The sequence below is a fragment of the Lynx canadensis genome, chromosome B2, assembly GCF_007474595.2.
Source record: "Lynx canadensis isolate LIC74 chromosome B2, mLynCan4.pri.v2, whole genome shotgun sequence".
NCBI lineage: Eukaryota > Metazoa > Chordata > Mammalia > Carnivora > Felidae > Lynx > Lynx canadensis.
This window is the reverse complement of record NC_044307.1, coordinates 75,456,413-75,480,011: the sequence shown is the minus strand read 5'-3', so window position 1 is coordinate 75,480,011 and position 23,599 is coordinate 75,456,413. Positions and strand designations below refer to the sequence as shown.

At 38.3% G+C, this 23,599-nt stretch overlaps 1 protein-coding gene across 1 annotated transcript in view; it reads left to right on the top strand.

Moving 5' to 3' along the window:
• Positions 1–1,126: 1,126 nt before the first annotated feature.
• The window catches only part of ME1 (malic enzyme 1), a 194,282-nt gene continuing 171,809 nt past the window's right edge, over positions 1,127–23,599 (top strand). The window contains exon 1 of the mRNA XM_030315911.1: positions 1,127–1,229. Coding sequence (XP_030171771.1) covers positions 1,152–1,229 — 78 coding nt within the window. The 5' untranslated portion in view covers positions 1,127–1,151. The remainder of the gene's footprint in view (positions 1,230–23,599) is intronic.

Genomic DNA, 23,599 nt, shown 5'->3' with positions numbered 1-23,599 from the left:
GAAAAGAAACTGGGGCACCGACATCTTTCGTGGTTTTTGTGTATCACACACCCCTTTTGGCTTTGATCTGACTGCTCCTCCATTCCTGGAAACTTCAAGTAGAAATAACAATAACAACAGAATTCCAGTGCTGGAAGATCATTTATTCTGACCCTCTCCTTTCACCAAAGTAGAAACTGAAGCCCTTGAAGATTGAGTTATCCAATCTTTGAATATGAATTCAAAGAGGTTCATAAACATCCTGGCTTCTAGAACTCTCACAAAATTATATACAAGATAAATGTGACTGTTCAGTGGGCCATAACTATCTGCAGTGTAACACACGTTGGCTTGCAATTATATTAAGGTAAAATTCCCATGTATAATCTAGAGCTCCACAGGCCCACACTTCCTCCCAGTTCTACTCAGGCCTCTGCTTTCTGGGTCAAGGTTAGTTCTGTCTGGCTCCTGGGCGTGGCCGGCATCGGGACCCTGGATAGAGAGCTTCGAAGCGCCTAATGGGAAGAGAGAGAGAGTCTCAGTCGAGGTCTTCTGCAAACCCCTTGGTCCATTTCCTGAGTGCTCCCATCCCTCGGTCCTACAGCCGCTGTTTTCCGCCTGAACCTCCCCATTTCTCACCTCCCGGGTATCCTTGCGGCTCCCGCTGAGGGCCCAGGGGCTACGGTACCCGCAAAGCCCCCGGGGCGGGCGGGGGGAACGTGACCTTGCTACTAGCATGGGTCTCGGGGGTAAAAGCGTTCCGTGCACAACGGAGGCACGCCCCACGCAGAGACGGGCTAGGACACTTGTGATCATCAACCCAGTGGTGAGTGGGGCCCAGTGCATGGAAGGGAGCGACTCCTGCGGCCGCCGCCCCTTGGGAGCCGCGAGAGCCTCGCTCTTCCTCCTCCTCCTCACTCGCCGGCTCGGCTGATCTCCTGCCATGACTCAGCGATTCTCTCAGGCTGCCCGGCTGGGGACACCGGCTTCTCGCGGGCTCCTCCCGCCGCGTCCACCCCCTCTCGCCACCCACGCCCGCCCCCGGCTGCCGGCTCTTTCCCAGCGGGGCCGCCGCCGCCGCCGCACTCAGCGCCGGCGTCTCAGCAGCATCGCCGCCTGCGCCGCGCGCCGCGCGCCGCCACCCGACCCCGCCGCCCACCCGCACGCCAGCCATGGAGCCCGCAGCCCCCCGCCGCCGCCACACCCACCAGCGCGGCTACGCCTTGACGCGGGACCCCCACCTCAACAAGGTGAGTCCTCCGGCCCACCTGGCGGCCCAGTGGTCGCCTTCGGTCTGGGCCCGGCCCTCCGGGGGTTTCCCCCAACGCGGCCTCACCCCTCTGTCCGCTCTCACCGGGCGCGGCTCTCGTTGCGGGCGGAATGGAGGGGCCACCCAGTAGGCTGTGTGCCCAGCAGTGTGATGGGCGCGCGGTGCTGGTGCACCTCGGCATCCCTTTTTGGGACCGGAGGAGATGTAACTTGTTTACTTTTCGGCTTCTCTTCTCCAGGAGCCAAGGCAAAGAAAGTAGTATCAGGCTAAGCGCTTGAACTGTTTCTGTGAAGATAGGTTGGCTGCCAGCTCAGCCTGTATGTGCCACCTACTTACTGGTTTCACTCAGTGTGGCAATTCTTGGACGCTGCTCGGAGAGAAGTGGCCCTACTGGTCCATCCTGGACAGAAATGAGTTCCCAGAGCCTCAGATCACATTAACAAGCTAGAAGTCAAGGCCTCTTGGTTTCTGGAGCGACACGATTAGGAGGCTGGGAATGCGTGGTGGGTGGCTTCTGCCTTGGACACTTTGCATGGCCTGGTACAAAATCCCTGTCCTAGACATGGGGCTGTGGGTAAAGCCATTCCTATTTTTTGAATCTGGCCCTATGGAAATTAGAAACATTTTTTTAAAGACCTCTTATGAAAACAAGAATCCACTGTAAATTACAGACCCTTTTCCAGATCTCGCTAACATTTCATTTTTCTTCACTGGTAATGTCGAGTGAACACCTAATATTTCTCTCAAATGAAAAATACCCGATTTATAATTTTGCTTATCTAGATACTAAGCAGTCACACTTTATAGCTAAATTTCTCTCTAGATTGTTTTGTGTGTGTGTGAGTGTGTGTGTGTGTGTGTGTAGCTGTGATTTTGACATTTCCTTATTTAGGATATGGGAAATGCCATCAGTCAACAGAGATCTGTTTAGTCATTTTGGTTGTCTCTTTAGTAGATACTCTTTTTCATTAGGAACTGGACCCCACTCTTCCCTTCTGGTCATGTTGCTGGTGATTTGTTGATCATTATTAATGGCTTGAAGATTTGCGATTTCTTCTATTTAATAAACTATAGCTAGTGTGAGTTCTTTTTGATTTTTGTGGTGACAGATAACTTTTAAAAAAATACGTGGTTGTTTAGTATTTGGGGTCATAAAGCATCATGAAATTTTAAATAGTTCCTACTTATTTTTTTCTTCAAAATGAATTTATTTGCTAGATTTTTCTTTTTATTAGTCTGCATGTTGGAGCCTATTTTCAGTAGAACAAAGGTAAAATCTGATGTTATAAAATAATTTGTTACTTTCATGTGTATCTGCTTGCTGTAATTTATGACCAAATAATGTGTTGTTACTTAAGAAGGACCACATAAGTGGTATAACCTGTTTGAATTTCCCTGAAGTTATGGGCAAGAATGAGTGTTTGGAGTGGGTAGATGGCATAGGCAATCACTGAGCAAGAGTAATTATTATGCCTTTACTTAAAATCTTTCTGGCTTCTATTTACCAATAAAGATTAACTCTTACTTAACAATAATATCACAAAGATCTTCCACCAAGTTGAAAGGTGCAGCATAATGTGTTAAGAACACATTTTTGAATTTGTAATTGAACTTTATTGTCTGCATAGTATCAAATTGGATATAAAATCTAGTTCACCGGGGCACCTAGGTGGCTCACTTGGTTGAGTCCGACTTTGGCTCAGGTCAGGATCTCACAAGTTCATGAGTTTGAGCCCTACATCAGGCTCTGTGCTGACAGCTCCCAGCTGGAGCCTGCTTCAGATTCTGTGTCTCCCTCTCTCTCTGCCACTCCCCTGGCTCATGCTCTGACTCTATTTCAAAAACAAATAAACATTAAAAAAAAAATCTAGTTCACCAACTGTGGGGTGATTAATGGAATAAGCTTTACTTTTTCTTACTCAGTTCTAAGACAGTTGTGTGTTGCCTAATGGAAGTAGCAGAGTATCCTTACCATTGAAACCATGGCTGTGGGATGTTCTGATCTGCGCTGCACTGAAGACCTCTGGGCTTTAAAGTTTTCTGGTAGCCTGGGAATTCTTATTGATTTTTGTGATAACCTAGGCTAGTAGATCTTGCCCTTTAACACTCCAGCCTGTCATCTGGCTGCGTGAAGACTTCTTCAGCCACATTCACACAGACCTTTATCACCGCAGCTTTTGGGTAACTGCAACAATTTTTACCGGTTTTATTTTCAGATTATAGTCTGTCCTACATGTAGATATGAGAGCAATACGTACATCAGTTAGTGTTTTCTTCATGTTCTTCTTCTGTCATCCAGGTATTTATAATAGTTCCTATAATGTTGAATATAAAATCAATTTTGTCAGGTTTACCATCTTCTTCAAATTGATCTCATTAGTCCCCCAATTTAGTCTTCCACTTGAAATATGTTTGCTGGATCTCTTAATACTCTCCTTTTTGTCTATGTGTAATTTCCTACGATTAAAATGGCATTAATTGATTTAATAATCTCTCTAGGGAAGATGTTCCTAATTCTCTTAGTCCTATTATCATTAACATTTGTGTATTCAAATGTAGCATGTCATGTTGTATTCACTGCATTGTATTTTTTTTTTTTTTATTTTGATTGTCATAGGGCAGGATTCATACTTAGTACAGAATTTTGCCCAGTGGGCTTTAAATAAATGTCTATTTCATGAATGAATGAACCATGTTTTTATTTCTTTTGTCTTTTAAACAGTACTCAGCTTTTAAATCAAGAAGCTTTTATTTTTATTTTTATTTTTTTATAATTTATTTATTTATTTACATCCAAGTTAGTTAGCATATAATGCAACAATGATTTCAGGAATAGATTCCTTAATGCCCCTTACCCATTTAGCTCATCCCCCCCTCCCACAACCTCTCCAGCAACCTTCTGTTTGTTCTCTATATTTAAGAGTCTCTTACGTTTTGTCCCCCTCCCTGTTTTTATATTGTTTTTGCTTCCCTTCCCTTATGTTCATCTGTTCTGTGTCTTAAAGTCCTCACAGGAGTGAAGTCATATGATTTTTGTCTTTCTCTGACCAAATTCGCTTAGCATAATACCTCTAGTTCCATTCACGTAGTTGCAAATGGCAAGATTTCATTCTTTTTGATTGCCAAATAATACCTCATTGTATATATATACCACACCTTCTTCATCCATTCATCCATCAATGGACGTTTGGGCTCTTTCCGTACTTTGGCTATTGTTGATACTGCTGCTATAAACATTGGGGTGCATGTGCCCCTTCGAAACAGCATACCTGTATTCCTTAGATAAATACCTAGCAGTGCAATTGCTGGGTCGTAGCGTAGTTATATTTTTTATTTTTTGTGGAACTTCATACTGTTTTCCAGAGTGGCTGCACCAGTTTGCATTCCCACCAGCAGTGCAAAAGAGATCCTCTTTCTCCACATCCTCGCCAACATCTGTTGTTGCCTGAGTTGTTAATGTTAGCCATTCTGACAGGTGTAAGGGTATCTCATTGTGGTTTTGATTTGTATTTCCCCGATGATGAGTGATGTTGAGCATTTTTTCATGTGTCGGTTGGCCATCTGGATGTCTTCTTTGGAGAAGTGTCTATTCATGTCTTTTGCCCATTTCTTCACTGGGTTATTTGTGTTTTGGGTGTTGAATTTGATAAGTTCTTTATAGATTTTAGATACTAACCCTTTATCTGATAGGTCCTTTGCAAATATCTTCTCCCATTCTTTCGGTTACCTTTTAGTTTCCTTCGCTGTGCAGAAGCTTTTTATTTTGATGAGGTCCCAATAGTTCATTTTTGCTTTTGTTTCCCTTGCCTGCAGAGATGTCTTCAGTAAGAAGTTGCTGCGGCCAAGGTCAAAGAGGCTTTTGCCTGCTTTTCCTCTAGGCTTTTGATGGCTCCCTGTCTTGCGTTCAGGTCTTTCATCCATTTTGAGTTTATTTTTGTGTATGGTATAAGAAAGTGGTCCAGGTTCATTTTTCTGCATGTTGCTCTCCAGTTTTCCCAGCACCATTTGCTGAAGACACTCTCGTTATTCCATTGGATATTCTTTCCTATAAAGCAAGAAGCTTTTAGAGTGGTCGTTTGAACATTATTTTGACATTTATGTCCTTTTTATTATAGTTTTTTGAAAGTAAATTTGCATTTAAGTCTAAAGCTCAGTTGCCTATACATTATACAATGTATAATGGAATATAGGAGAATAGTTGGAATTTGGTTTAAGCCTGACCATCCATGAAGTTTCAACTGCTTGCTAGATAACCTTAAAGGGGTGATTAGTCTTGGTAAACTCAAGGTTAACAGTAGATATGATCCAAGTTAAAAAAATAAAACCTTGTGAAAACTTAAGAGAAATTAAGATCTTTCTTCATTGGTAATAATGTATGATTCTCACTATTTGCTTTTATTCAAATTACATCACTCCAGGTAGTATTTCATCATAGTATTTGGGAAAGTACTTCTGCCTCATGCTTCTGAGATTCAGTATGTTTCTCTACACAGCCCAAACTATTTTTGAGGTGCTTGTCTTTGTGTTATGTGCACTTTTCTAATTTAATGTTTAATGTTTATGATTTTCAAGGATGCCTTCTGGTTTTGATGAGTTGTATTTCAAATTTTTTCTCAGGAATTTTCATGTGACTAGTGTTTCATAAATAACTCTTCAAAAGTAAAATTCTACACACAAAATCACTTATTTTTCATTTCTAAATTTATTAGTTCACTTTATACCATTCCTCTAGCAATGGTAGAAAACACTAATTGCTAGTTCTGCCATAATTGTGCTTACATGGTTTCTATGTCTTTAAGATTAAATAATGTACATGACCTGTAAATCTCCAAAAGATACCACTTTTTAATATTTTAGGCATTTTAATCCAGTTTAAGATAGTGATGTATGAAAGTCAGTTTCGGTCAGCATCATTAACTTTTCTATCTAAAAAGTGAACTTCTGGGCAAGTGCATTTGTAGATGTTTGTGTCCTGGCATGTCAAGACCTAGCTGGATGTGTTGTAGAGAAAAGAGACAAGTAAGTCTCATGGTTATGAAGGAAAGATACATTGAACCTCCTCTTTTTCTTCAATGTAAATTATACCACGACAAATCATTCAGAAATTTTTATCTATAACAGTTCTCTGAAGTTGCCTCAACAGTATGGGAAACTGATGTATTATTTAATGTGGAATCCCACTGATACAAATGCCATTGTATTGTGGGTGGATAACCATATGCCTCCACAGCTGATACCTTGCTGCACTTGAAACAACGGTGGTAGTGTAGGGGAGCGCAAAAACAAATACACTCGAATGAGTAGAAAGAGGAGAAAGAGGAGTTTGACCTGAGGACTTTTGAGACTGGTGATATGGAGTATATGAAAATACTGAAGAAAGTCTAAGAAGTTTTGTTTTTGTGTTATAATTTCCTTCTAGCTTTTGGGAAAGTATGAGAAATGTAATGGAATGGAATGAACGTTCTAAGGCATTGTATTTAGAAAGCGAAAGCCCCAATTCTTCCATTTAGCCGCTATGAGATTTTAAGTGAGCTTTTCTTAACTAATTTCAGTTACTATCCTTATAAAACAAAGTGATAATTTCATTCATTTATTATTTTTTCTATGTAGAAAATATTTGTTCAGAACCCAGTATATACTAGGTAATGTTGTGGTTGAGAGAATATTGCAATGAATAAGATTCTTGTGAGTGCACTTAGATTTCTGTTGTAATGTGATTTCTGTCTTGCCTCTTCAATCACATACTGAAAAGATTTGAGATAGTGAATATTAATTTTTTCTAAATTATACATTCAAAAACAGTAAGTTTTTTTTAGTACATCCTAATATTAATATAGTACTTTTGTATAGAAAGTCCGAGCTCATAGCTGGAGCAATTATAAAGAATTCTCCTTTTAGTGTACTAATCCTCTTCCCTTGAATTTTCTATGACGAGATTATGTTCCTTCTTTATTTTATAGTAAAAACAAAAACCTATCTTCTCTTTATGGGAGAGACATTTATGTTTTACCCTCAAATTCATATAACTGAGCTTGACTGACATCACATGACCTTTGCAGTCTTTCATACACTTTCACAGAATGCCAGGTATAGGTTAAAATATATATTTGTGAAGACAAAGGAAAAGGAAAGCTCTTTGCTTCTCAGGACTCTGTTCAAAGCATGTGAAGGCTTGGAAGTATGAAAGAACGTGGCTTGTTAGAGAAAGGTAGAGGTATGCTTTGGTCATTAAAGTTATTGGGAGAAGAGGGAGTGAATTGCAGAGACAGGAAATTTACAAGTTCCAGTGGTGTGAAACCAGCCTTTACTTGAGTCTGGCTTTGGAAATAGTCTGTTACTCTGACAAAACAAATATTTGAGTATTTCCAATGGTTTTCAAAACTGACGTGACCAAATACTGTGATAGACTTAAGACTGATTGATTTGTTACTTCATTATGTTATTGAACCAACTCAACCAACTTGGACAGTATATAGATCCGGAATAAATCATGAAATACGTTACAGTTAGAACAAATTTGGAAATGTTTCCAACCTAAATGTTTAGGAAATTTTCTTAGACATGGGACCTAAATGTAAAATGTGGATGTTTGTATTCTTAAAATGATATTTAAAATATCTTATGGTTTATACGTTAATTTTTACCTGTTTTTAGCTTTATGTATATAAAGTAGTACATTTTAAAACAAAGGATTATTGTTGTCTTAAGTGAATTTAGAGAATTTAAAGCCTCAGCATTTTCCCTCAGGCCTTAAAAATATATCTAAGTTAGCCATCAACTAAACTGTTAGATACTTGAGGCCTTTGAGTTTAAACAGAGGGGAGAGACATTATGGCTTTAAGTTTCTACAGTTTGATCTGGGTAGCTTGGGAAGTCAATATAATAATGAATAATAGTCTTGGGGCACCTGGGTGGCTCAGTTGGTTAAGCCTCCGATTTTGGCTCAGGTCATGATGTCATAGCTTGTGAGTTGAAGCCCCGCGTCAGGCTCTGTGTTGACAGCTCAGAGCCTGAAGCCTGCTTTGGATTCTGTGTCTCCCTCTCTCTCTGCCCCTAACCCACTCACATTCTGTCTGTGTCTCTCTCAAAAATAAATAAACATTAGAAAAAATGAGTAATAGTCTCAAACACATGGAAATATAACTGTTAGAGCTTTATACTAATAAACCCTAGATCTAAAGCACTAAGTTTATTTTTTTTATCAGGTAATGTTGAGTAAGAATATCAGCAAAAGTATTTACATGTTCATCTGAATGTTCATAATTGCATTATCAGGATCCCTGGAGCAGTTAAATTCTAAACTGCTTCATGAAGACCTGGAAATCTGGAGACTGAAGGAGTCCTGACTCCATGACAGTATTAGGGCTAGGCCCCTTAAGCTTAGAATATATTTAATACATTTGAATTATCTATTCAGAGTCTTCTAAGATATTTTAAAACTTTTTTGATTGTGACACAATACACATATATAATACATGTATAAGCACAATGTTGTGGGCTGAATTGTGCCCTACCAAGAGTCATGTATTGATTTATCCACTGTCTCAGAATGCAATTGCATTTGGAGTTAATACCTTTAAAGAGGTAATTAAGTTAAAATCAGGTCTTTAGGGTGGACCTTAATTCAATATGGCTGATAGCCTTATAAGAAAAGGAAAGACCATGTGAATACAAAGAGAGAAGTCAATAAGAAAAGTCTTAGAATGTAAGCAACCCTACCAGCATCTTGATCTTGGACTTAACAGCCTTCAGAACTGTGAGAAAATAAATTTCTGTTGTTTTAGTTACTTAGTCTGGTACTTTGTTATGGCAGCCTTAGCAAACTAATACATATTGTAATGGAAACAAAATGTCATAATACAATATTTTGCTGTGTTTAGTGCACACTAGTAGTACTTATCATATTTCAGTTTTTAAGAAATGTGAGTCACAACCCATAGTTTAAAAAAATTTTGCTTTATGACTTCTTTAAGTAGTGCATTCACATACCTGGGAAGTTACTAGAAAGTAACTTTCTTTTCTGTGTGTTAGTGTTGCACATATGGGGCTCTAGTTTGCCTTGGCAGTACTGGTCAAGCCCCCTTTTGTTTTTCTGTCTACATGTCCAAATTGAGGTATCTTTTGAAACAATAATCTTGAAATGATGAGAATGTTTTGGTTACTAATAGTGGCAAGTCTTGGTTAGTTGGCCAAAATATAAGTCCTTACTCGAGTGCTCAGAGCCAGGAAGAAACTGTGACTTGGTTAATGAGTATTTTTGTAAGCCTTTAAAATTTTTACTTATTCAAAATTATAGTTAATTTTTACATGTAGAGATTATAATATAATAAAGACAGAATTGAAAGGAAATATATTGGTTATATTGCAGGGCTGTTGAATGCAATGGTCAAGAAATAATTCTTGAGATGTTTTATGGTGCAGCCTAGTAAGTTTATTTGAGTAGCATGGGGACAGGACCCATGGACAGAAAGAGCTGCGCTATTGCTGTATGAAGCCGGTGGTTATATGCTTAGTACTCAAGGGATAGGGGATGTGCAGGAAGTACTAGATCATAAAGGTCTTCTTCGAATTTCTGCATGTAAAACTAGTTTCACAAGATTTATCTGGTGCCTATCATTCAGTTCAATATTAACTATTGGTGAGATAGCCAGGCAGTCATGAGACCTTTTAAGAATGTAGTAACCAGCATGTATTTAATCCTTATCAGAATTATGGATGCCATAGATCAGCCTTCTGGGCTAAAGGTGAAAATTTTCTGCTTCTATCCCTCATCAGTGTCAGTAAATATAAATGAGAATAACTCCTCTATTAATAGAATTGTTTTCGGATTGTTCCACAAAGCAGAAGCAAACTATGCTTTAGATAAGAGATACATTGAAAACAAAATGCTATGGAAAGACTAAAAATAAAGACGGTGGAAAATGCAACCAGCAGGAAATCAGGGTTATACCTGACATCAGACAGTGTAGAGTCTATATCAAAAAGCATTAAGTGAGACAAAAGACTCTTTATAATTCTGAAAAGTACAATTTTGAATAAAGTTAAAAAAGTAAGGAATATCTATGCATCAAATAACACAGCAGTCACCCTCATAAAAAAGACCCTACAGAACACGCAGAGAGGAATAAACACTAATACTAGCAGACTTTAACATATTTCTCTCAGTGCAGGTCACACCAAAGGTAAAAAACTGTTTCCATATATGAATTCCTCAAATTTCTAAAGAAATTTGTTTTGCCAGATAATGAGAAAATTCACTTGAGAAATTGGGAAAATGGAAAAGAGTATTATTATAACTTCCCTTTGAGAATTAAAGCTTAATAAATAACACAGAGACATTACTGGTTTGAAAGATCCAATGATAGAAGTCAAAAAGAAGAGCTGGAAATGGTGACATACAAAGAGGTTAAAACTGACATTTCCCAATCTTCATAGGAACATGTAGGTGAGAGATTGTAATGATCTAATTAATTTTGCTTGTAGCTCTTGCCATTTTCTGGTAATAGATCTCTTAATTTCTGTGTTTAGACCATTTACATTTAATGGAATTATTGATATGTTTGGATTTCTGTCTACTATTTTATTATTAGGTGTTTATTCCCTCTGTTTTTCATCTCTTTATTTCTCCCTTTCCTGTTTGAATATTTTATTCCATTTTATCTTTGACTTTTTGACAATATCTTTTTATAGGCTGGTTTTGGTACTTTCTGTAAGAATTATACTATATAGGAGCATCTGCTTGGCTCAGTCAGTTAAGCGTCCAACTTCAGCTCAGGTCATGATCTCACAGTTTGTGAGTTTGAACCCCACTTCAGGCCCTGTGCTGACAGCTCGGAGCCTGGAGCCTGCTTCAGATTCTGTGTGTCTCTCTCTCTCTGACCCTCCCCCACTCACATTCTATCTCTGTCTCTCTCTCAAGAATAAATAAACATTAAAAAAAATTTAAAAAAAAGAATTATACTATATATAATTTTTCAGTCTACTTGAAATGACCATTTTATCAGTTCAGTTGGAATGTTCATACCTTATCATCATTTGTCTAATTACTTTCCTTTGATTATGTTATAGTTGTTATATCCACTTACATCTCCATACATACATTACATAAAATTTTTTAAATTGAGATATAATTGACACATAACATTAAATTAGCTTCAGGTATACAATATAATGAGTTGATATTTGTGTATATTGTGAAATGATCACCATAATAAGTCTAGCTAACATCTGCCACCATACAGTTATAAAAAAATTTCTTCTTGTGATGAGAATTTTAAAGATTTATTCTCTTGGCAACTTTGTAAATATGCAATGCAGTATTATTAACTATACTCACCATGCTATATGTACATTCATCCCTATGACTTATTTATTTTATGACTGTATGTTTGTACTTTTTTAACACCTTCATCCATTTCCTCCACCCATCTACTTCCCACCTCTGGCAACCACCAATCTTTTTCTGTATCTATGAGCTTATTTTTTGTTTTTGTTTTTGTTTTCTTTTTAGATTCCATGTATAAGTAAGATCATATACAGTGTTTGTTTTTCTCTGACTTTATTTCACTTAGCATAATGCTGTCAAGATCCATCCATGTTGTTGCAAATAGTGAGATTTCCCTCTTTTTTTTAGTATGGCCAAATTATATTTTATATATATACATATATATGTACACACACACACACACACACACACACACACACACATACACACACCACGTTTTCTTTATTCATTCATCCGTTGATGGACTTTTAGGTTGTTTCCATATCTTGGCAATTGCAAATAATGCTGTAGTGAACATGGGGGTACATATATCCTTTCCATGTTGTTTTTTTCTTTTCCTCAGATAAAAACCCAGAGGTAGAATTGCTAGATCATATGGTAGTTCTATTTTTTAATTGTTTGAGGAAACTCCATATTGTTTTCCACAGTGGATATACCTATTTACATTCCCACCAAGAGTGTGGGAGAAAAGGTTCATCAAAAACCTCCAAAAAAGGGAAACTTGGGGCGCCTGGGTGGCGCAGTCGGTTAAGCGTCTGACTTCAGCCAGGTCACGATCTCGCGGTCCGGGAGTTCGAGCCCCGCGTCGGGCTCTGGGCTGATGGCTCAGAGCCTGGAGCCTGTTTCCGATTCTGTGTCTCCCTCTCTCTCTGCCCCTCCCCCATTCATGCTCTGTCTCTCTCTGTCCCAAAAATAAATAAACGTTGAAAAAAAAATTAAAAAAAAAAAACAAAAAAGGGAAACTTTTTTCCCATATCCTCACCAATACTTGTATTTCTTGTTTTTTTGAGAATAGCCATTCTAACAGGTGTGAAGTGATATCTTGTGGTTTTGATTTGCATTTTCCTGATGATTGCGGATACTGAGTTTCCTTTCATGTGTCTGTTGGCCATCTGTGTATCTTCTTTGGAAAAATGTCTATTCAGATCCTTTGCCCATTTTAATTGGATTGTTTGTTTTGCTACTGAATTCTTATGAAAAATATTTTTGATGTAATAATGTAATGTTTATTATTTTGATTTTAACTGTCATACATATTTCAAAGAATTTAAGAGGGAAAGGATAATCTGTTACAGTTACCCAGATGGTTGTCATTTAGGTTATCTTCAGGTACCATTTCCTTTCTATGTAAAAAATGTCCTTTAGCATTTCTTTTAGAGCAGGTTTGCTGGAGACTGCTTGTCTCCATTTTCCTTCATCTGAGAATGTCTTTATTTCACTTTCTTTCCTGAGGGGTATTTTCACCAGTTATAGAATTTTGGGTTGACACTTCTTTACCTTCAGCATGTTAAAAATGCCATTCCTCTTCCCTCTGGCCTCCCTTGTTTCTGATGAGAAACTTGTAGTCATCCGAATTGTTACATATGTATGCAATGAGTAGGTTGGTTTTTCTCTGGCATCTTTAAAGATGTTTTCTTTTTTCTAGTTTTCAGCATTTTGAAATAATTTTTCTGGATTTAGATTTTTTTCGATTATCTTCTTGGGGTTTGTTGAGCTTCTTGAATTTGTAATTTTCTATCTGGTGCCAAAATTGATAAATGTTTAGCCGTTATTTCTACAAATATTTTTTCTTTCTCCTCTCCTTTTGGCATTCTGTTGATAAAAATGTTAGGTTTTTTGGTATTGTCCCACAGGTCCCTGAGGCTCTGACTTTTTCTTTTCCAGTTTTTTTTCTTTGTTTTTCAGATTGGTTGATCCATCTTCAAGTTTACTGACCCTTTTCTCTTGTATCTCCATTCTGTTCTTGAGCCCATCCTATGAATATTTTTAGTTATTATATTTTTCAGTTCTAAAATTTCCACTTGGTTCTTTATAGCTTTAATTTGTTCACCAAGACTGTTTTTTTCCATTCATTTCAAAAGATTTTGCCCTTATGCTTTGGGGTTTGGTTACAATAACTGTTTTTAAATCTTTGATAACTCCATTCTCTGTGTTGTCGTTGATTTTTCTTTTTCCTTTGAAAGTTAACATTTACCTGTTTCTTCATATGCTGAGTAATTTTTGCATGTATCCTGGACATTTGCATTGTAGGTTTTGGTTAAATCCCAAAGGGAATACAGTTCTTTTTAGTTTTTGCAGTCAGTCAAACTGGTTAGGTGAGTTTATAAGTTGGGCCCTTGTTTTATGGATCGTGGTTCCAATATTCCATTTTCATAGCCACTTTGTAGTGCTATTTGGTTCTGTTCATCGTGTGTACTGCCCAAAGGTCAGTGTAGGATCCATACAGCAGTTTATACCATAGTTTAGTTCTCATATCTTTTGTGAGACTGTTTAAGATCAGGTCTCTACATGCATAGCTCAGAGGCGAGCCCAGGAGTTCATATACAACTTTATGGGATTGTTCTCTTGAGTTCCCTTCTTTCTATGATCTCACTGATACTTTTTGTCTCCTTGAGGCCCCCTTTCCAGCCCACTAGCCGGAAAACTGGACCTTTAGTTTCCTTGCTCTGTAGTATACTTCTTCTACCTGCATTTGCATTTAGGGCCAAGTGACTGGAAGACAAAAATGCAACAGACATTTAATCCATGATCTTGGGACCATTGCTTCTCTGGCTAAAAAGAATGATTTTCCTATCTTACAATTTTAGACATCTGCCAGTGGTCATGCTCCTGCCCCCCACTGTGGGATTCACAGGGGGCTGGGGCTGGAGAGAATGGAAAATAAGAATGGATTTCCCTCTTCTGTAACCTTTAAGAGCCAGCCCCCTTTCCTGATTCTTGGACCAGAAAAAGAAAGCTTTTCTTGTCATTCTTTTTGTCTGCACTCAGTTGCACTTCTAGCATTTCTGTTACTTTTTAGTCAAGGCCAGTTGATCACAGAGGGGAAAAAAAAGCCAGGCTGTACTGAAGGGCAAAACTCCAGGAAACTCACTGTTGGTTTGGTGGTACCTGGGATTCAGGTCTTCTTCCCCTGCTCCTCTGCTGCCATTTACTTTTCAGACTCTTCATATAGCTTCCTGATGCATTCTGCACAAGGTTTATAGTTAGATTCATTGGGAGAGACAAGGTAAAGTATGCTTACACCATCTTGCACAGAACCAGAACCCTCAGATTGTTATTTTTAGGAGGTGAATGTGTGAAACTCAGTCTAACTTGGTCTTAAGTTTCAGGGGGAAACATCAGAGAATATGTTTTCCAATATATATTCACATATCTTCCTCATTTCACTGGGTACATATTTGCTACAGTAATTTTGGTAATAAAGGTCATTCTGTTGAAAATGATTTATGTAAAAATAAGAACATGACATAATTTGTAAAATTTCTACAGTCTAAGGATTTTTAAAAATTCTTGGCCTTGTTGGTATTTGTATCCTTCTGTTTCTCTTCATGCTGTGATGGAGAAAATACTACAGAAATTACAAGGTTCACAATTCCTCTGAGGAGGTGGGTAGGGTTGTTATGCTGGTTTATATCATAGCTTTATCTTTTCACATACTTGCTCCTAGGACCTGGAATATAGTTAGTATTCTGTAAAAGTTTGTCAAATGGGTAAATGATGGTTAATTCTTGACCTAATGTATAGTTCTGTTTTGCCTTTCAAATATGCTTAGTTACAAGTTACATTCTACATTGTGGGTTAAATATGCTGTTGGGTATATGTTGGAGAATCTCTTTCCTTTAGTGGGTACAGGAATGACCACTATATCATTTACGACTTGGTTTTGGTACATATAACAGCAAGAACAACAACAGTAAAAACAAGTAACAGTGATTTGGTTAGGATGTAGCTTATTTTTCTTTCACACATGAAGGAAATCAGAGGTAGACCGTCTGGGCCTGTTTGGTGGGTCACAGAGTCATCAGGAACATTGCTGCACTTCCACCTTCCAGAACACTTCATGGTCCTGACTGACTATGGGTCTTAGATAGCATTTGCACATTCCAAGCTGGTTGCTGGAAGAAATGGGAGAAACACAAGAAGGGCCACCTTCCAGTGGAGTCCGCTAGCTCCCTTTAAGGAGCCTTCCCTATATCCCACACATCTCTTCCACTCACATTCATTGTTCAGAACTCATTTACAGGGCCTCTTTTATAGGGTAGTCTGGAATTTTAGTCGTTTATCTGATACATTACCACCCAAACAATACAGGGACCTCTTACTGCGGAAGAAGGGGAGAATAGATGTTACGGTAAACAGCAGTGTCTGCCTGTACCCAGAGCTGCCAGAAACATAAGGATAGAGATTTAAGAAATGTAAATAAGAAGTATGGTTATATAGGTATATATTCTTGAGATTGAGATAAACGGTTCTTAATAGTTCTTAGTATTTTTAATAGCCTTAGAGATTCACTGTATAAAAGCAAAAATATGAAGAAGTGAAAAGTTTGTCTCCCTTTCACTTTTGTGCCCCAGCTAGCTTGTTCCCCTTTCTAAACAGTAACTGTGGTTTCTAGCACTCAATATGTTTCCATTATACACTGGAAATATTGTATGACTTCTATTTATTTATTTACTTATTTGACAGTGAGCAAGGGAGGGGCGGGGGGGGGGAGCGGTGGACAGAGTATCTAAGGTGCTGTAACTGACAGCACAGAGCCAAATGCTTGGGGCTCAAACTCACCAACCCTGTGAGATCATGACCTGAGCTGAAGTCCGACGCTTAGCTGACTGAGTCACTCAGTAACCCTTGGTTTATATATTTTTAAGGTTAATTTTCTTGTTAAATGTTACTGCTGTAGGGCATGGCTCAGATCTGCCCTTGGTGTGGCAGCTAGGAGGTGGTGTTACAAAGACAAGTGTTGCAGTTAAGAGTATCTTTGTGAATCATGCAGGGACGAGGAAGACAGATTGAGAATCTTGAGCCCAGGTTGAACCTTCTGTCATTTGCCTGGTGCTCAGCAACTGCTTCTGAAGCCTTGTTTTCTCTTTCTTTAGTGAGCTAGCCTCGGGATGGAGATTCCTCAATGTGGTGAATAACAAACACCATGGGTGAGCGCTGCTGACACACTTGCAGTGTTTTCATGAAATGGCATCACTAGTCAGGCAAAGAACCAGGTCTTCCTGTTACTTTACCTGCCTATCAGGGATTTGCCTGCTCTGGCTCCTGCCTGTCTTCCCCAGGGTCACCTTGCATCATTCTTCCCTTAGTTGACGTTTCCTTCCTTGTACTTTCTCCTAGAAGCCAAGCTGTTCTGCGCTGGGGTTTGTGCCCCTGCCGTTTCCTGCACAGTCACCCTGAGTCTTTCACCTGGTCAGCTTCTACCCTTCCGTTTCTCCTTCAGATCTCATTTTATTTTCCTTTATTTTATTTTATTTTTAATGTTTTTATTTATTTTGAGAGACAAAGTACAGATGGGGGAGAGGCAGAGAGAGAGGAAGAATCCCAAGCAGGATCTGCACTGTCAGATCTCACGAACTATGAGATCATGACCTGAGCTGAAACCAAGAGTCAGATGCTTAACCTACTGAGCCACCGAGGTACTTCCAGTTCTCATTTTAGTATCACTGCTTAGTGAGCTCTTCCCTTTCAAGCCCCTAAGTTAAGTTAGATAGTAAATTTTCCCTTTTCTTTCCCTGTACTTACCACAGTGTTATTTTATAATTATTTGTGTAGCTCTTCATGTAATATCCTGTTAAGCTCTCTAGATTGTTAGCTTCATGAGACTCTGGACCATATTTGACATAACACTGTTTCATTGGCTCTGTGCCTGCAAGCATTATAAGCATTCACTCAACAAATATTTGGTGAAAAATCTTTGGTGAGTGTGATGATTACTTTTATGTGTCATTTTAGCTAGGCCCCTGGATGTCCCGACATTTGGTCAAATATTATTCTGGGTGTGTGTGTGAGGGTGTTTCTGGATGAGGTTAACACTTGAATTCGTAGACTGAGTAAAGCAGACTTCCCTACCTAATGTGGTTGGGCCTCATCCAGTCAGCTGCGAGTCTGAATAGTACAAAAAGGCTGACCCTCTTGTGACAAAGAGGGAACCCCTCTTGCTCGAATACCTTCAAGCTAGGACATTGATTTTTTCCCCTACCTTTGGATTTGAACTAAAACACTGGCTCTTCCTGGATCTTAAGCCTGCTGGCCTTTGGACTGTAACTATACTGTCAGCTCTCCTGATTTCTCAGTCCTTTGGGCTTGGGCTAGAACTACACCATTGGCTCTCCTGGGTCTCCAACTTGCCAACTTCAGATCTGGGGACTTGTCAGCCTTCATAATTGCATGAACCAATTCGTTATAATAAATTTCTTCATATATGTGATGTTTATACACACACCCTTTCATTCTGTTTCTCTGGAGACCCTTGAGCAATTCTGTGAACTTCACAAGCTCCCATAAAGTAACTAAGAGGAGACCAAACATTTTTGAAAATCTCAACTGTGGATCTGAAGTAAGAAAGCCATCTTGTGGTGTTTCTGGGAATATCATGTTGATATGTGAGATACATCGCTTAGACACTGAAGCATAGTTCTCTGCAACAGTTCCTATCTTTTTTTTAGGTTTTTTAAAAATTCCAGTTAGCAGACATACAGTGTAATATTACTTTCAGGTGTACAATATAGTGATTCAACACTTTTATATAACAGTGTTCATCACAGCAAGTGCCCTCCTTGATCCCCATCACCTACTTCACGCATCCCCCACCTACCTCCCCTCTGGTAACCATGTGTTTGTTCTCTATAGTTAAGAGTCTGTTTTTTGGTTTGCCTCTTTCTCTCTCTCTCTCTCTCTGTCTTTGCTTGTTTGTTTTGTTCCTTAAATTACACACATGAATGAAATCATACAGTATTTTTCTTTCTCTGGCTGACATATTTGGCTTAGCATTTTACTCTCTAGCTCTATCCATGTTGTTGCAAATGGCAAGATTTCATTCTTTTATATGGCTGAGTAATAGTGCATTTTTGACACACACACACACACACACACACACACACACACATCTTCTTTATCCATTTATCAGTCGATGAACACTTGGGCTGTTTCCATAATTTGGCTATTGTAGATAATGCTGCTATAAACATTGGGATACATATATCCCTTTGAATTAATATTTTTGAATTCTTTGGGTAAATATCTAGAAGTGCAATTGCTGGATTGTTGGGTAGTTCTATTTTTAACTTTGTGAAGAAGCTTCTTACCTGTTTTTCACAGTACCAGTGTCTGTACCAGTTTACATTCCCAGCAATAGTGCACGAGGGTCCCTTTTTCTCCGCATTTTCACAACACCTGTTATTTCTTGTGTTGTCGATTTAAGCCGTTCTGACAGGTGTCAGGTGAGATCTCGTTGTAGTTTTGATTTGCATTTCCCTGATCATAAGTGACGGTGAGCATCTTTTCATGTGTCTATTGGCCATCTGTATGTCTTTGGAAAAATGTGTATTCATATCTTCTGCCCATTTTTTAATTGGATTGAGTTTTATAAGTTGAATGTTGAGTTTGAGTTTTATACTCCTGTATATATTTTGGATACTAACCCTTTATCAGATATGTTATTTGGAAATATCTTCTCCCATTCCATAGGTTGCCTTTTGTTTTTTTGTTTCCTTTGCTGTCTGCAATAATTCTTAAAATATTTTGTACCAAAGTCCCCTTTGGAAATTTTTATATATAATAGGCTTTGTGTTAGGTAATGTTGCTCAACTGTAGGCTAATGTAAGTGTTCTAAGCACATTTAAGGTAGGTTAAGCTAAGTTATAATGTTTGGTAGGTTAGATGTATTAAACGCATTTTTGGCTTAATGGTATTTTCAATTTATGATGGGTTTGTCAGGGTACAACCCTGTTGTAAAACTTATTGAGACCCTGATCCATCTTGACATTTTATTAGGTACTATTCAAATATGAATATCACAGTTCCTGTTCACCAGAAGCACCTAGACCTTGGGCAGGGTAAAACAGTGCTTCAGCAGAAATAATGGAGTGCGGAGTTCCATGATAGAAGTACATGATGTTATGGGAGTACATTGGAGGACATCTCATAATCCAGAGAGGAGGAGGAAAAGCCTTCTTGAAGATCGTCATCATTCAGGATAGGCAAGGGACATTTACAAATTCATGTGTAATTTAATTGGTAATGTGTTGAATTGCCATCTAATTTTTATACACTGTAGAATCTTTGATTAGCTCAAGGAATTAAGAAATCAAACAAAGGGGTGCCTGGGTGGCTCAGGTCATGATCTCATGGTTCATGAGATTGAGCCCCATATCGAGTTCTATGCTGACAGCATGGAGTCTGCTTGGGATTCTCTCTCTCTCTCTCTCTCTCTCTCTCTCTCTCTCTTTCTCTCTCTCTCTCCACCCCTCCCTTACACATACACTCTCTTTCAAAATAAATTAATAAACATTTAAAAATAGATAAACCAAACAAAGGCACAATAGATGATTACCTTGCAATCCTGATGTTCCGGTTCACTATATGAATAATCACTATACATACTATCATAGGCATACCTGGAGGATTTTGTCTAGGTCACATATATTACACTTTTTAGAATAGTGTAAATGTGCATGTGATTACTAGGGACTCTACTGGCAATAGGTATTACCCATTTGGTTTGGATTATTCATACACAGTTCCATCAAAGATCTGAGATCTGGCTTTTTTTTCTTTTTTTTTTCTGAAATCATTTGTGTTCATTTGTAGTTTCAGTAATTTACTAAGAATTACCAGTCTGGTTACTTACCAGGTACTTTTACTGGTTTGGTGACGTTGTGAAATTTACCTTAAACCTTCCTTGGGGACAACAGCACTCCATCTTGCTGAAAGAATTTTAAAACCTTTTTTTTTTTTAATGTTTACTTATTTATTTTGAGAGAGAGACAGAGAGAGAGAGAGAGAGAGAGAATGCGAATGTGTGTGTGTGTGTGCATGTGTGGGGAAGGGGCAGAGAGAGGGAGAGAGAAAGAATCCCAAGCAGGCTGTGTGCTGTCAGTGCAGAGCCCTGTGTGGGGCTTGATGACATCAACTGTGAGATCATGACCTGTGCCGAAATCAAGAGTCTGACACTTAACAGACTGAGCCACCCAGGTGCCCCAAGTTTTTAAATCTTACTAATGATTGTAAGAGCTATGTTTGGAAAATATAGTATTGCTACTGATGGTGACTAATTTCTCGGCCTTACAAGGAATCTGTAGGAATGGGGTTTTAAGTGAGAAATACTTAAAACTATTTAATCCAATATTTTAAAAATCCATTGGCACAAATCAAAACCACATTGATACTACCTCACACCAGTCAGAGTGGCTAAAAGGAACAAATCAGGAAACTACAGATGCTGGCGAAGATGTGGAGAAACGGGAACCCTCTTACACTGTTGGTGGGAATGCAAACTGGTGCGGCCGCTCTGGAAAACAGTGTGGAGGTTCCTCAGAAAATTAAAAACAGAACTTTCCTGTGACCCAGTAATAGTACTGCTAGAAATTTACCCAAGGGATACAGGAGTGCTGATGCATAGGGGCACTTGTACCCCAATGTTTATAGCAGCACTTCCAATAATAGCCAATTTATGGAAAGAGGAATGGATAAAGAAGATGTGGTTTATATATTCAATGGAATACTACTTGGCAATGAGAAAGAATGAAATCGTGCCATTTGCAGCAATGTGGATGGAACTAGAAGGTATTATGCTGAGTGAAATAAGTCCATCAGAGAAGGACAGATCTCAAATGTTTTCACTCATGTGTGGAACTTGAGAAATTTAACAGAAGACCATGGGGAAAGGAAAGGGGAAATAATAGTTTCTAACAGAGAGGGAGGGAGGCAAACCACAAAAGACTCTTAAATACAGAGAACAAACTGATGGTGGATTGGGGGGTGGGGGAGAGGGGAAAAATGGGTGATGGGCATTGAAGAGGGCAATTGTTGGGATGAGCGCTGGGTGTTGTTATGTAAGCAGTGAACCAAGGGAATCTACCCCAAAAAACAAGAGCACACTTCACACACTGTATGTTAGCCAATTTGACAATAAGTTATATTCATAAAAAAGTAAATGAAAATCCACTGGCTCTCTTAGGTAGAGGTGTTCTTTCTTTTTATTAATTAAGCAAATGTGTCACTTAAACTACAAAATAGTTATACTTGCTTATATCCTAAAATACGTAGATGAAATGAATTTTAGGTGTTATGGTTATGGTATTTTGCTGTAAATTTTAGGTAATGAAACCAAATTTTTTTTAAAGAAGCTGTTGTTAATATATTATTGGTTGTAGCTAATTGATTTTATGCCTCTTAAAGCACGGGGCGCCTGGGTGGCGCAGTCGGTTAGGCGTCCGACTTCAGCCAGGTCACGATCTCGCGGTCCGTGGGTTCGAGCTCCGCGTCAGGCTCTGGGCTGATGGCTCAGAGCCTGGAGCCTGTTTCAGATTCTGTGTCTCCCTCTCTCTCTGCCCCTCCCCTGTTCATGCTCTGTCTCTCTCTGTCCCAAAAATAAATAAACGTTGGAAAAAAAAATTTTTAAAAATAAAAAAAAAAGCAGATGATCATGAGAGACTTTAGTTGCACAGATGAATGCATTCAAAATAATCATTTAAAAACTTGCCTTGGAAATGTGTATTCTATCTGGCTGGTGGGTTTTGAAGAAATAAGGCTGTGTACCATCAAAAAAATTCTAGAAGTCATTATCTATGTTTTCAATTAGAATTAAATAGATCCATATCAAAGAGCAGTATTTGGCACTATGGAAGATCTGGGGGAAGAAACCATTCAGTAGAATGTGTCCAGGACAAATTAGTATCACTTCTCTTTCTGTAGTTATAAAATATGCATATAAACTATGTTAATACATCGTTGAAAATATTGACATATAAAGGTACAGCTCACTTTGATCTCTTTATTTCAGAATAATAAATAATAAAAACAAACCTTACAATGAATACATTTTATAATGAATTATACATAAATAGATTACTTAAAGATATTTGTGATTTAGACAGTGTTTTCCTTTTTGCCATTTTGCTTGATTACTTTGAGTCCTTATTCAGGGAAAAAAACAAGGCAAATTACTGAAGCTCAAACATTAAAGATGGTTAGTGCAGAATTCAGAATATATCTTTTCTGTTTTTATGGTAATTGTTTCTGATAAATTACTTAGGAAAAAGTTTCTTTCTCAGTTACCATGCAAGCACAGTTTTTAATAGAAGTCTCTTGTTATGCCAGGAATTTTGTTTTCATTTCTGCTTGATGGTCTCAGTTTTCTCAAGAAGATATACATAGATCAATTAGTAGAGTCCAGAAGAATAGTTGTCCTGTGTGCTATCCTCAGCAGTGAAACAGCATACCATTCTGCTGTCTAGGGATCTAGTCCAAAAGGTTTTTTAAGGAGTAGTGAAAGTAAAAGAAGGACAGAAAATGAGAAAACCAGGGTTGAACCTTGGGTGTATGAGAACGCTATTAGGGAATTAGAATTATAGGTGGTCTGGAAACCTAATATATGTATAGACGTCTAAACTTTTTAACTACATGAAAGACTCAGTAGAAAGCAAATGGAAGTTAGAAGCTGCATGTATACTTGGGATACACTGTCCTTTGTTGGATAGGCCCCACAGCATAACCCTAAGGTAAAAATTCTTTGAAACAGATACTTGTTACATCAGCTTTTAATAAGGAGAATGCATTAAGATAGTGTTTCACTGTATTAAGCTAGCGGTTAATAAGGAGAATGTGTTAAGCTACTGTTTGTAATTTCTACAAAATATATATGAATATGTCTCTGTTAGTATGAAAAAATGAAACTTAGAGCCAGGATTATTTAATGGTTCAGAATTCCACTTACCATTTGCTGCATACTTTCTGGGAAGCCACAGGTTGGTAGGAATCACCTTGATGTTTCATTCTTAAAAACTGTGGTTTAAACAAAATCATGCCATATATATTTTTGAATTTTCAGCAATTTTAAGATT